The sequence below is a fragment of the Aulonocara stuartgranti genome (assembly GCF_965226115.1).
Source record: "Aulonocara stuartgranti genome assembly, chromosome: 14".
Classification (NCBI taxonomy): Eukaryota; Metazoa; Chordata; class Actinopteri; order Cichliformes; family Cichlidae; genus Aulonocara; species Aulonocara stuartgranti.
This window is the reverse complement of record NC_138950.1, coordinates 24,388,435-24,403,857: the sequence shown is the minus strand read 5'-3', so window position 1 is coordinate 24,403,857 and position 15,423 is coordinate 24,388,435. Positions and strand designations below refer to the sequence as shown.

The 15,423-nt window shown below is 40.5% G+C and overlaps 1 protein-coding gene across 1 annotated transcript in view; it reads right to left on the bottom strand.

Moving 5' to 3' along the window:
- clmpb (CXADR like membrane protein b) overlaps positions 1 to 13,708 on the bottom strand; it is an 86,450-nt gene extending 72,742 nt beyond the window's left edge. The window contains exon 1 of the mRNA XM_082503704.1: positions 13,265 to 13,708. Within this exon, the coding sequence (XP_082359830.1) occupies positions 13,265 to 13,313 (49 nt within the window). The 5' untranslated portion in view covers positions 13,314 to 13,708. The remainder of the gene's footprint in view (positions 1 to 13,264) is intronic.
- Between the last annotated feature and the right edge of the window lie 1,715 nt (positions 13,709 to 15,423).

The window sequence follows — 15,423 nt, the reverse complement described above, 5'->3', positions numbered from 1 at the left end:
AGCTGCCAATGCAGATTGTTGCTTACTGTGCTCTTTTTGTGGTGCCCTTGCCACTATGCATCTTTAGTGTCCTGTAATTGAAAACCGTCACCTCTGTGACGGTCCTGCAACTTCGGGGGCACCCGTGTCTCACGCCATGCATGGCTAATCTCTCCGTATTGATCAGGTCACGTGATGAAAGGCAGATATGTTATAGCCAACAGCGAAACCTGCACAAGAAGGCTGAAATCTGATGCTAAAAGGAGCCTTAGTGGTCCTTCTGCTGTAACATGGAAAATGTACAAATGCCTGTGTGGCTTATGCACACACTTTTGCATGCCGACATAAGTTCTTTGGAAATCTTGCCTGATATCTTGTGGCAGCCCCATACTGTAGATGAAGCTTCAGAAGACAAGCATTGATTTCAAACAAATCTACTCAGACATCTCCTCTTTCTGGTTCGGTACACCTTTCCGCTGCTAATGAGCAGCCATCTTTATTCCCTACCGAGTAAGATGTTCTTTTTTTCATGCTTTGTGTCAGGGAATACTGGCGATTCATTACCAGGGAGGAGAGATGGAGGAGGGAAAAAAAGGAATATGATGGTTAAGCCTGAGCTTTAAGACAGACAACGACGTCCCTTAATCCCCTCTGAGCAGCCGTAAGCCTTCGGTTATCACTCGTTAGAATTGTGCATCCCTTAAACACATTAACTTAGGCCCTAACGCTGGCCCCTTTTGTATGACACAGCAGCTACTCATAGCAGACAGTCAGTAGGCTAAGAGGGCGTAAACATGCTAATTGCTGTCAAACACATTTAAATGGGTAGCAAGGATGTTTTTAATGCATGCAGCACATTTCACAGCAATCAACATTATCCTAGACAGTGCTCAAGGAAGCCACAATTCCACACTGCCACTCAGATGTGTCAAGAATGGGAATCAGGTATGAGCCTCACACACTGACAGCTTCTCTATCAATGATGTATGCACGTGGTTGTATAATATGTCTTTGTGTCATACATGCATCTGGATTGCTCTGATTATCAGCATACAGGTTCAAAAGACAGAGAGAACCTTTGAGTCTATGATCAGTTCCTCACTCTACTCCATTATGTACTAAAATAAAACTCCGAACACGACATACACCACCCCTGACAACAGGATGCAGTCTATTAGAGGTGTTAGAGTCATTCAGTCTTCCTTTTTTCTTCACAAATAAGCCATACTATAAAAGAAACATGGCAAATAGAGTTAGGTATTTGAACAAATATACCAGCTACATATCATTTGTTGAGTCATTGCATTTTTACCAGTCTTTTCCTAGGTGAGTAAGTTGTACGTTAGCTTAGTTTTGCTAATGTAGTAGCATAGCAACTACAAGGTAGTCCTTCCATTTCGCTTTGTTCGCTTAGGTTTGAGAGTAGCGTAAAGGCGCCTACGAAGAGTCTTATTAGAATAATTGTATAGATATATAAATTCTTTTATTAATTTGGCAGGTTAGAACATTTTAATATGTTGACCAACCTTGTATCAGGGTTTGATCACTGTGTTTCCAAAAGAGGCAACTTGCCCCACAGCAAGAGGGTCCTGAGTTCAATTCCACCATCAGGCCAGGGTCTTTCTATTCACTCCATATGTTTGCATGGGTTCTCTCCGGGTACTCTGGTTTCCTCTCACAGTCCAAAGATAAGCAGTTAGTGCGGTTAGGTTAACTGGAAACTCTAAATTGCCCATAGGTATAAATGTGAGTGCGAATGTTTGTGTCTCCCTATGTGTTAGCCCTGAGACAGACCAGCGACCTGTCCAGGGTGTACCCTACCTCTCGCTCTATGATAGCTGGGATAGGCTCCAGCCCCCCCGCGACCCTGATAAAGATAAGCAAAAGAGAATGGATGGACGGTTGGAACTTGATTCCTAAATAGTGCCCACTGTGTTTTTTACATTATTTTAACAAATGACCAAATTTATCCTACCCAATTTCCACCACAGCTTCACAACAGCTTCCGAGTATAGCTCAAACATTATTTTAACCTAGTGTTTTTCTTCAATTTCCATTTGCCACCATTCAGTGCACTTAGATAAACAGAGCCTGATGGTGCTTGTGATCTCCAGCTGTGCTGTGGGTCACACTGACAAGGGAGAACCACAAGGAATGGAAGACCATTACAACAAAGGAGAGCTTGTTATATATTCTGACTGCGGCATGGCTAAGATGCTTGGTGTTTGCTGAGACAGCAGATGACTTGGCTTGCTCTCTCGGCCCCTTGCTCAACCAACACAGGATAGACTTAATTGCCTCATTAGCAAAAGGGCCAGCGACGAGTCGGCCTCTTCCACATTGTTCAATGTCAAGAGTGCAACCGAGAGGAAAGGTTAATAGAGTAAACAACATCTCCCTCTTCTAAATAGAAAATTTTGTTTATTTTTCTACTATGATGGGTCAGTGGCCAAAAGCTTTATTTCATTCCACACTGACAGATTTTTAATGTAATCTTATCTGCATATTGCATATAGCAACCTTCATTATTCCTAATTTCTGAGTACAACACAGCTCGCTGTAGCTGTGTGGTAACTCCCAGTGCTGCCTTTTTTTAAAGCTTGGTCCCGTCTAGAAAGCAGAGTCATCACGCCAACTTTAATTATTTTAAGAGCTTGAATTTGCAAACTCTGCTATTTCCTCCTCCTCAGCTTCTTTGGATCCCAGACAGCAAATCAAGCCAAATGCTATAGCACTCTTGATTTCCCTATTGAAGAAAGACATAGCATTAAAAAAAATAGGGTTGATGCTGGGAGAAAAACGGAAAGTCCAAAATAGAAAAAAGCTACATGCTTAAGAATTTTAAGAGAGACATCAAACTCGAAGTGCAGTTTTCGCTTGCTACTACAACAGTTTTAGACACTTAAACACTTCCATCCAGCAACTACAATAAGACAAGTTTCATACAAAATGTGACAGTTTGGACAACATTGCCAAACCATAACAGGCATCTTGAATGCAGTCCTAAGCCCCTGTCTGTTTCTTAGCAAGAGATGTGGTACTCTGTAAGTTGAGCCTGACAAACTCCATGACAGACCAGGCTAAAGAGGGCCGCACTCGGGGAAACTGTAGAAAATGTCACAAACAGAATGGCAAAAACATAATTTTTGTTGAATGAGCTCTGCATTGGCTAATTGCAGGGTTGTTGTGCTGCAGAGCACTCGGGTATATATGTGGCTATGCAGCAGTAGCAAACATAAAAACTTTCCACACTGTTCTCTTTATATCTATACAAAGCCATATAGTTGCTTTCCTGGTCCTGGAAAAAATATAGAGGCTGTTAAGATGTAAATGTAACATTTATACTTTAGATACCTTTAGGCTGTGGACTCTCCCTCCTTTGCTGCAGGGCAGTTTATAGGAGAGTGTACACACACACACACACACACACACACACACACACACGCACACACAGAAATATGTACAGCTAAACATCTGCATGGGCAGTATAGCGTAAAGGCTCCATTTCATCAACAGGTCAAGTCTAACGAGTCGGAAAAAAAGGTGGTGGTGCCATCTGTTCTGAACTACTTTGCCGGGAAGGGGGGAAAAGAGACGGGAGGGCAAGAGGGGAAAAAAGCTTTTTCAGCACTGACATCATGCTGTACCCTGACCACAGCCTGAGTGCCTGCATAAGTTACTTTATCAAAAGTGAAAACAACAAAACTTCTCAACCTTTTCACCCGGTAAAAGGCTCTGGGTGCTTAAATCTGAAAATACTGACTGCAATGCAATCAGCGGTATTATATACTTAATTTGTGGACAATGGAGCAGCTGATGAATGATATTCGGTTTACAATGTTTTCGCTGTGGTATGAAAGACCAAGTGGCCGGCATTGTGGTTGGATAATGAAATCATCCATCACGCAACATCCACTGCAGGAGAACAGGACTGCCAACCCAAGCCTGGACCCTAATTATGGAATTTTACAGTTTCTACTAAAGCGCAATTACACAAGGTGAGGTTCTGATGACAAGGGATTTTATTCCTATGAAGAATTATCAGCAGAATTGCATATTATAAAGAGCTTTAAAAGGTCATTTCCAAACTTTTGTTACAGTCCATAAAGAGATTAAGGCCACTGTTTAAACTTACTAAAGTTACAACTTTCTTGCCTCCCTGCTGATATAAAACTGTCCTAGATCTCAGCTGGACAGTGGGCAGAGATCTGACTTCATGCTATCATCCACTAAGGGAGGAAGGGATCCTCCAGATGGTGCTCAGGTCTCGTGCAGGTAACCACTTTTTTCTTATGCCTCTCTAATCAATGACCATCGAATTCTCGCTGTCTCCAACAGCATCCATCTTTGGGTCTTTCCTGGCTGCGCTGTGATGACCAAGCGCAGGTGAAGATAAATGTCTGAAGGGCAGAAGGGCCTCTGCTGATTAAAGCAACGAAGGCTTTAGGGAAGACTGGCAGGCAAAAGAGGAAATGGAGTGAGACAAAGGAGCGTGCGCATTCAAAACACCTAATGGAGTGTCCTGCTTGCTGGGCTACTCGACTGCTTCAAATTGAAAGGAACGGCAGGCGTCTAACTAGAGCGACGTGGAACATTTCCTCCTGTTCAGTCAGTCAGAAAAGTGTGAGAAGAGGGTGGAAAGAAAAACTCACTTAGGATCTCATTGTTTGGCTTAGTGCAAGTTGCTTTCATTCATTTGCAGTCAATTTGTGGAATTGAATTACAGCCGAACTCCACGCAGAGAGAAAGGCAAATCAATATTTTGTGCATTGGTGACACGCTGGAATTAATTCATATACATTTCAGAATTGAAAAAAAAAATCCTCTCTGATTTATGTAGATTTATGGAGATGATTCCCTGTGGTCATAGTCCGGCTGTGCTCTCTTGCTGATTCCCATCTAAGCAGCATGATGCCATTTAAACTTACAAGTTGGAATCTGGACACAATAATCAATAATCACAGTGTGACATGAGGCACCACACACACTGGGTTCTGACAGGTGCACCCCATGACCAATTAAAGTAAGACTGGTAGGAAATGATCAATTATTGGCAGACAGTACACTGGAAATGGAACCATGCGCGAGACTTGTCCAAAAATGAAGACTTCCGAGCGTTCGGTCGAGGTCCAGTCTTTTGAGTAAACAAGTTATATGAAACCAATAAATTCACATGTTGTTATTTTCAATCATCCTAACAAGCTTCCAGGTGACTTTGGTGAGGCATGGATGCTTGACCGCTGTGTGCTGATAATTGCTTATAAATGTTTAATCAGTAGTGTAACTTTATTTTCTTTGAGTAAGTGTAAGCCCTGTCCCAACCTGCTTGAAAATGAAAGGCAGCTGAGCAATAGGCTTTTTTAGCAGTTTATTTTTCTGCACAGTTGGATTGCACAGCTGCATAGAAAACAAGAGATATACCTGGTTTCAGAGACAGAGAACATAGATCAAAAGCATGTTCTGCTTAGAGAAGACAAGCATGCCAGCTTTATTCCGCGCTGCCAGTTTTCACTAAGGCAGAAAGCACTTGAAAGCACCACAACAGTGCTGGGAGCTCAGAGATGATAGCATCTCAACCCCCACCACTGATAAACAAATCATTTTAAATGGTGTTTTTGCAAGGTGTGTGGATTTTGATTGCAGCTGAAGAACGCTTGATTGGCAATAGGCCGCATCCTGCTTCTAGTACTGTCAATAGCCGCAAAGAAATTAATATCAAGACAGACCTTCCGTGTGGTGAATCAATGGGAGACACTTCTTTGCTCCACCTCACCAATCGCATCAGTGTTTATCTCAGCTTTGTTCACTCTTTGATCTGCCCGCTGCTTACATAACACAATCATAGACCTTGATTAAAACATTTATGCTCACAAGCAGCAAATCACTTCAGATTTTCCAAGAAATTATAAAGCTAGTAACCGAGTTAGCTTCATTTACTTTCACAGTGTATCACTTCTGCAAATGAGGCAAGAATCCTCCCTTTGGAGCAAATGGCCACGGTAGAATAGATCACAGATTGCTGAGAACAACACAATGTTTCCAACCACTCATTCACTTTCCTACACATTTTCTCCCTATCAGAATTATGTGTGTGTGTGTGTGTGTGTGTGTGTATATATATATATATATATATATATATATATATATATATATATATATATATATATATATATATCGAATATAAATCGAATTTCCCAGAGGAACCCACCCGAGGGATTAATAAAGTTCTATCTTATCTTATCTCTTATCTTATAGTTTATTCAAATTTTAAACAGCTTGCTTCATTTTTGTACAATCTGATCCTGATGTGGCAAATCTGCAACCCGTTTTTACAACCTGTTCTCACTTTAAAGACATTTCATACTGACACTTGGTCAGAACCTGTAATGCTTTTGATAAATCTTCACCATAATTTTCTACAAGTTAGTTTGACAGAAATGGTCACTGTCATTGGATGTGTAACTTTGGTAACCAAGGATGTGTTCGAGATCATGGATGGAGGCCATCCATCACTATTGCTTGTTAAGCAGGTTAAAAGGACGAGAACGTGTTTTCTAACAAAGTGGCAGTATTTACTAAAAGTGCTGTACTCTCATTTCTTTATTTTTTGGTAAATAATTGGGAAGTAGGTGTGATAATTTACTGAGACATGTGCAAACATAAATGCAAATACAGCATATGAGGCAAAACAATATATTTAGAATTCTAAGGAGCCTTTGGTATGAACACCTTTAAGCAGGAATGGCTCTCCAGGCTTCTTGAAGGACATTCAAAGCTCTCCTTTGGATGTTGGCTGCCTTTCTCTTCTCTGTCAAGATGATCCCACACTGCTTCGGTGATATTGAGGTCTGGGCTCTGTGGAAGCAAATCCATGACTGATAGTGATCCAGTGTGTGTTTTTCTGTCCAGGTATGCATTTACTGCACTGGCAGAGTGTTTGGGATCACTGTCGTGCTAAAAAATGAAGCCTTTGCCAATCAGATGCTTTCCAGATAGAATTGCATGGTGAATTAAAATGTGACTGTATTTTTCTGTGGTCATAATTCCATGGATTTTAACAAAGATCTATAATATCATGCAGTTCCAGACGATGAAAGAGCCTCCACTGTGTTTTACAGATGGCTGTAGCTACTCTCTCCTGACTACCTTTGTACTGACGACAGTTTGAACCAGAAATTTTAAATTGTGATTCGGAACTGTTGCAGCTGATTAGCAGTCCAGTTCTTGTATCATTTGACATACCTCGACACACTGTGACAAGCATTATTTTTGCTATTTTTTCATAGATTCAGCTAATTCGGCTAATGTTTTTACACAAGTCTGCTAGTAAACATACACCTAAAGAAACAATTCATTATTTGAAATGTTTTTGCTCTAACTTGTCTGTTATGTGAGGACACAGTATTTACTGTATGCTGATTCATGAGTCAGTGTTAAGCACTGACTCATGGTGACTAAGCACTGACCATTCCTTGGTCAGGAACAAGGAATGGAGTGAAAAAGCAAACCTTTAGAAATCCTGGAGAAACATCTGGCTCCTTGGAAGCCAAATATAAAGAAATGAGGGGTGGCTCAAGAATTTTGCACAGTACTATAAAAGGATGTTCAAAAGAGCAAATCTGTTTATCAGCAGATAAGTCAGCAGAATATGGTGTGGTGCAGAGGAAACAAAAAAGGGTCGTGCTAATCGGTTGTGGGAGCAAGCTAGGCTGTTGCTACTTTAATTCACTGCTAACATGATCATATGAAATATGCATGCTTAGCACTAAAATATTATATTGTTCACGATGGCTGCAGGTTAAAGAAAAAGCATGGTTAACTAAATCTATATACTTAGGTCAGCTGGTGAGAGAGCTATGTGAAGTGGGGTCAAGTGATGAGGTGAAGGGTTATTTTGTAAGGTGAACGCTGCCTTGAGCTCATCTAATAAGACACTTGATCAAAATGACAAAATGAGTTATTGATTTTTTGATTTATCAATTCAGATGCACCCCTTCCCCAAGGTGACATCTGGTCCAGCCTGTTGTGAAACAGCCAAAACAAAAAACCTGTGGAGGCGTTCCTGGTTTCAGTACTGCTTTCAACAAATGATGAGTATACAGAACGAATCTGGATTGCACAACACACTTTAGGCAAACATATTCTTGCTGCGTGCTTGATTCCAACATGTTCTTGAGATTTGTTTGCCTCATGGAGTTCACTGGTAAATGGTCGGGGTGAATCCTAGCTATTCAGAGGGCAAGTTCTGAATCCCGAAGTTTTAGTTTAAACATTAAATACTCTAAACAATGCTGTGCTAAATACTGCAATCAAGTTGTGTCTCATTCTTATAGCCACTGTTGACTTTTTCAGTAAATAACAAAGACCACAATCTTTCCCTATCCCTATGTGACGGGAGTTCCTTTAACATAACCATAAATAAGATTTAAGCTGGTTTAGTTGTTATGAATGGATATTGTAAAAGAAGATCAAATGGTTGCAGTAAACAAGTAAAGAACATGGCTAGAGCACATTTTCTTGCCAGATGCAAACATTAAAAATAAAAGCAGATGCAGGTGGAACGATTATGTTTCCCGTAAAGTGTATGTGCTTTTGCTGTTTTATTTTACAGCTACTCTCCTTTTTCCCCCCTAATTGCGATGGTTCATTTTCTTCCAATTTGTTAATCAACTGATCAAAAAAATGTTTAAGCCCTAAAAGCTCATTTGCAAAATATTAGCGACTTAATAGAAGAAAATATTTCCTCCACTCAGTAACCAGATTCACTTTCCTTTAAAATGTGTCACAGCTCACTCAATCTGATCATCCTGACTATCAGTGGAGTCTTGACGTTCATTAATACTGCTGTTCAGCCCAGCATAGACTGCACATGTGTCTCTGGTTAATGTGAACGTGAGCTTCTCCAGAACATCTGTCAAAGATTAGCAGTAAAGTGAAATAGGCAGTTCCTGTTCATACGTTCCAAAACAATCTGGGAGTAATTTTCCCAGTGACGGATGAAAGGGGCCGGGTTTGTGTAGGTCAGAAACACTACACAAACCCACCTCTGTCTACGCATGTGTGTTTCATTTTGCAGGACGCAAGCGACAAACGGCTCGTGCAGAATAACGACCGGGTGGCTCGGAAATTGCGGGTGTGGTGAAACGAAGATGAAGGAACTGCCAAACAAAGAAATATTGTGGAAAACTGCAGACGATTCCAGCGGTACAATCTTTGTATATTTTTCCTTCGGATGTCTTCGGTTTCAGTGAAAACACAAACCTGCCTCGATCCTCCAGGAATAAAAGCACTTACTGTACAAAGCAGTTAGACTTTCACCTACAAACGCTCTCATTCAAAGCGTGGCATTCGGTTTGCTGCGACAGAATAGAAAGACCTTCCAACTAAAAGCACCACAATCAATGAAACATGAAGAATCCCCCCAGGTACAAAAAGAGGATGGCTTGTTATTCAGGGAACCATGCTGTCATTTAAAGGCCATACACATCAGAAGGAAAGTGCTTGGAAGGCAAATCAGTGTTTGCTAATGATATGGTTCAATTGTTTTGAGGACAGCAGGACCTCTGCACTCATCTGTAGGCCTCTTCAGTCACCATTGTTGCAGGTTTTGTATTCCAGAGGGCTCTGCCCTTGATGAGCCAGTCAGATTCTGCATTTTTGTTTTGAGTAATACAATCCTCTCTGGATGGAAGTGTTTTTACACTTCGTTCTGCATGTAAAATAACTGACATTGTAGGTGCAAGGGAAGTCATTCAACAAAAAGCATTGGTACAAAATTTCCTTCAACAGCTGCAGCTACACTTTACTGTAAGTCCTGCATTCGCGCTAAATGATAGGGATTTTTACACACACTTTGTGTAAAATCACACTAGTCCCAATGTGTGAAACAACTAAGAAAATTAACTGAACTTGGTAATTCAAGTAAAATTGAAAATAACTGAATGGTTTATGCTTTAAAAACATGAGATTAGTCTTCATGCAAGTAAGAAGTCAAACATCACACAAGTTCAAGTCCTGCAAAGCAGAGCTTCCAGAGTCACCACATATCCCCCCCCCCCCAAAAAAACAAAAAACAAAAAACAAAATACCTTCAAAGCTGAAAATATAGAACGGGGATGCCAAATGATAACACTGACGCACGACATGAGTCAAAAGAAGATCAAAACTAAGCCTTAATGTATGGTAACTAGACGTCAAATATCGGAACGTCTTTGGGTGTGCAGGAATGTCAGAAGTCTTTGGCAGGGTGTGTGTGTGTGTGTGTGGGAGTGTGATTCAGGCACAAACACATCAAGATGTCACTTCATAACCTCTGGCTCAGGAGGCTCCTGTCATCTTCACATTTCAGAGATCCTCTGCCTACCCCGGCAGACATGCTAAATATAGAATGGGACAGAATTTCTGTTTGGAGCCACTGCTCTCTTTATCTACATCACACACTAGCATACTTACATAGGCACTGCCATCTTCTCAGTGTTATACTGTATGAATGTGGACATCAGCACACATCTTAATGCTAAGAGCCTGCTGTACTGCAGTGATCACATTGCAGTTTTCTTAGACACTGAGGCCCAAAAGGCCATGCAGGAAAAAGAAAAAGAAGCAAAGGTGCTAAGGTTCGGCTCTCATATAAAAGCTAATCATACTTTCAAATTAGATTTCCGTCAAGTGACTTAGATTGTGTTATTACTTTTTGGACAGTCATTTCACTTTCAAATTCCCCCCATTCAGAATCATTTAATCCTGGCACTGGGACAGACACGCAATCAATCACTGGTCTCCATTACCTGGCCAAATTGCCACGTGCCCTGTGCTCTTACTGAGTTACTTGATTTGTTCAGTTTTGTATGACCTTGTTCTGATTCTTACTTCACATCAGCAGAGTTACCGAAGGGAGCTATTGAACTCTCTGTGGCAATTAATTGTGCTACTTATCTGTAATGTGACCAGTGGATATTACATTTCCAACAGATATTAATTTAAGGATGTCTCAGGACTTGCGAAGCCAAATCCAAATTAAAAGAAAAGGAGCCCCTATTAATGACTATTGATCCTCTTTTAGAATAAAACAGCCACCTCCTCCCTCTGCTTGGCCTTTTAGTTGATCTTGAATTAATGCAGGCTATAAATTCAGAGGAAAAAAGTCCTTCGGTATGGTACAGCCAAGCAGCCAAGCTTGAAAAGCTGCATATCCCCTCGGTTGGGGGGTGGGTGAATACTCTTTTGGATGACTGATGGATGTTTTGTTCTTGGATGAGAGACGTGTGACCCCGGTTCCAACTGTATTGAACATGCCATCCAGTCACATCGCTGCACAAACTAGTTTTCTTTCCGTTGTCTTAAACATGACAAAGGAGGGGAAAAATACCTCACCATGGCAACAAGTCATTTAATACTCAAGGCGCAGTCATATGGTTATTTTAAGAAAAGCAAACAACTGCTATTATTTAGGGATAATGTGTAATGTTTTCGCCTTCTCCTGAATGAGCCGGTTGCATTATTTAAGATCGTCATTACCGGAAAAGCACTGCTGGTGTTATGATAATCTGCATGCTTAGCTTAAAATAGCCTACATCATTGCCCAGTGTTACAGAGTGCTTTTTGACCTAAACCTAAAATTTACTTGCATGCAGTGTTCTCTGCAGAGTCAGCTCCTTTAGTTTAACAGAGGATCAGTATGCATTACAGCGTACCACACTCTTTGGACTTGCTGGTCTACCAATGTAAGCCATGACAGGTTAGCTTATCCATACATATCTCCATCCTTCAACTATCTATTTATTTTATACCAGGTCCAGAGGGACGAGGATCTCTCCACTGAACGCATTAGGCATTGGACAGGGTATTCCACAGACATATCACCACAATATGTCAGTGACTGAATAATGGGAGACGAAGATAACAAACTCTCCAAGCATTTACAAGCCTGCAGCACAAACCACATCAAGCATAAGCAAATAACATCAGTTGTATGTCTAAACTAATGGAATAGAAAATTAAAAACAAATGCCGAGGTCTTTTGATTTCTCTCCAGACTGCAATACGCAACAAGCAGCAAGCCACACAGAAACTACCAGAGCACGACCTCGGAACTCAGACCAGAGCGCACGAGCCGTGTGGATTTCTCCTCATATGGCTACACTCAACCAATCTAACTCTCAACCAGGGTGGGGGTTCAAAGTTTTTCTAGCACCCAGTCAAAGACAATTTTCAAACTTTAAAATCTTTTGTTAGTTTGTCTTTTCAAATCTGTGGCTTTCAAAACTAGTTTTCCCCTCAGTTACACCACAGGTGATGAGACAGCAGTGGGGTGAATAACACCTCGTACTGGCTGTCATTTTTAACACACCGTCCCGCAGTGCTAACTGTAACTTCCAGTCAGAGAGGTCACAGTGGAATTAAACATTCCTCATTGAGCTTCAGACCTGGAAACAGTTCCAGGCCCCCTCTACATTACAATCCCATAATATTAGTAACAGTAATAATAGAAGCAGGATTACTGTTAACACAGCAAATAGCAGTAGTGATAAAATCAAGCCTTGGAGACAAATGAAACTTCTGTTTCTATAAAATAAAAAGAGGTCCATCTATGGTTTATGATATAATAAAATAAGAGTAACAATTTAAAAAAAAAAAGACTTTTTAGAGATCCTTTCAAGATATCCTATCCTAACAATTATCCTAACAAATCTAATCACTGACATCCAGAAGAGCTAGAATAGAGATCTTTTTTTTAACCTAGTGTTTTCTTGGTGGTTACTGAAATTAATGAATTATTTCCCTTTGTTTAAATATGACAAAGGAGGTTTTTGTGCATCTGCTGCGGGCCTGCCTTTGAAGAAAATGCCAATACAAGAACGCGCAGGGTCAATAAATCTTGAAAGCAGATTTGAAGGGAGGGGTCAGGTGAACTTTTATCCCCTTCACGTTGCTTTAATTTGTCCCATTTTCGAGAGCTCCCAGCTTGAGAGAAAGCGCACGGTTGGCTACAGCGCGTTTGCGTTTTTGAAGATGAATCTAAATGTAAATGTAGTCATTTCTCACCCAAATCTTAAAGTGTCATAAGGGGGAAGAGAAAATAGACAACAGATATATTCTGACATCATTCTGAACCGAAGCTGTCAGATGTGGTCTTAACGACACGTGAAACAACGAAAGAGAATTATATTTAAATATATACGAAAAATGAACCTCGGTGTTCACATCCGCAATTTTCAGAGCAACACGCCTGCGCTGCTTTTACATAAATAAATCCGGTCTTTTAAAGAAATGGAAAGTGACTTACCCAGAAACAAAGAGCGAGAGATTGCAGACATCACGGCTCGAAATCCCATATGTAACGGAGCTGGAAACAATGCGCTCAGACTGCCTTCAAATTCATTCGGCTGACCTAAGCGCAAGCACAACGAAGCGGCACCATCAGCGAATTAAGGACCGAAATCAGAGATAAATAAATCTTCATTGAGCTTATGAGTCCAACGACATCATATGTTGCACACGCCCGACATATCTAAGCCTCCCGAGAAGAAAAAGGAGAAGAGGAGGAGGAGGAAGAAACGAGGCTCTTTCTTTTCATTGTAATTTTGATCGCAGGCTACTTGGCGTCAAATCAAAGTTCCCTGGCTGTCTGGCTCTGGCGTGGGACGTGTTGTCTCAGAGTCCCCTCTGTCTCCTCCTCAGCAGTCACTCCTCCTATCCTCCTCCGCTGCACAAAATGCCAGAGAGGAGAAGGAGGAGGAGGAGGGAGAATAGGTGGATGATGATGAGGGGATGCTGAAGGATGGAGACCTCTAGAGTCTGAAGTTCTCTTACACATGCTTGAGCATCCGGCAACACACGCTCTGCTTGTTGGGTGGCTGGGAGTCGATAGTTAGGTGCAGCAGACAGGAGTCTGACAGGAATCTGTTTACGTATCACTGAATGAAAATCATGCAAGCTGAAAAATAGCTACACACAGTCCCATTAAACAAAACTGCATGTGAAGTTGAGACACTGGAATTATATTTTTGTATCTTTGATCTGTATATTAATGCAATATACAGTAAATGAACAATGCTCTTTGTAAGGCAGAATTCACCACCTGAGAACCAGAGTTTTGATAACAAAACTTTATCATTGCATTTTTTCCTTCTTATTTTTTTAACATAAGCCATTAACACTTAAAATTACAGCATTCTGCTCCGTATCAATAAAACACTGACTGGTTGGCACTGGTGTTTATTCCACTGAAGAGAAAAAAAAGGGACCAACAGGAAAAAGGGGCGTGATTAGGGTTCATGACTGTGTGACCAAACATTTAAAGGTTTACAACCAGTTATTAGAGACGAAAATAATTTAGAACTGGTATAACATGTCTTACTGTGTAGTTACCAGAAGTTAAATAGCAGCTAGACTATCTTTGTTATTATATTTTTCTGTGATGTTAATATTTTTCCACTTTAGATAACACCGAATGTCTTGAAAAGCTGCACCTTTATATTTGTGTCCCTTCTTGCTACGAGCCGCTGCAGAAAATGTCATGTGTCTTTATGAGAAATAATAAGGCTTGCGTGTAAATGAATGGCCTTCTCAATACAGTAATTTTTTAATTTTTTAATTTTTTTTAAATCAGTGAAGCCAACATATATTTTAAGAGACTATAATATGCAGGCTATAATGTTTGTCCCATTTTCTCTAAAGATTATTTTTCCTTGTATTCCTCATAACTACAGTGTTTCAAAAAACCACACAACGTTGTTGTTTTTTTTTTAAATCTGCTATACGTATTTTACTTTTTTACAAATGTTCATATATTTGTGGGAAAGTTCTTTGTCTTTTGGTGATACTACAGCTACTATACTACATCATTATTTCAAATATTGCTGTCTTAAACTGTTTTTTGAGGATTTGGTGTGACTTTATAATAGGAACAGGGAAATCCAGAAGTCCACATGTTAAAGCCCCCAAAAGGTATGCATTTTGTAACTATATTATTCAGGCTATGATGATGTTATAATTAAAGGAATTAAATTTAAAGATTTGTCTGGAATCATAGGGCATATTTGTTCTCGTTTACCATGTTATATTTTGACCATGATCTGATTATTCTGTGCATCTTTACAAAACTGTCATCCCACACCCGGTACTGGCACCAGTTATATAAACAAGCAAAAAGAAAAAAAAAGGGGGAAAGCTGCTGTCTGTTGATGGTTGTTGTCAGACCTTGAGACAAATTAATCCCCCTCTTCTGTGTCTCAACAATCAGCCAAAACAACAAAAAAGGATTTTCACTCGCCTGTGGCCCCTGTCTTCTCTCTCTTCCCCCCTCAAGAGGCCTGCTCTTCAGGACCAGCCTTCCGCCATTCCTTTCCGTTCCAATAACTAGATAGCTTGAAACAATGTTTCACACGCACAAGTAGACACGCACAAGTAGACACGCACAGACACACACACACACACACACAC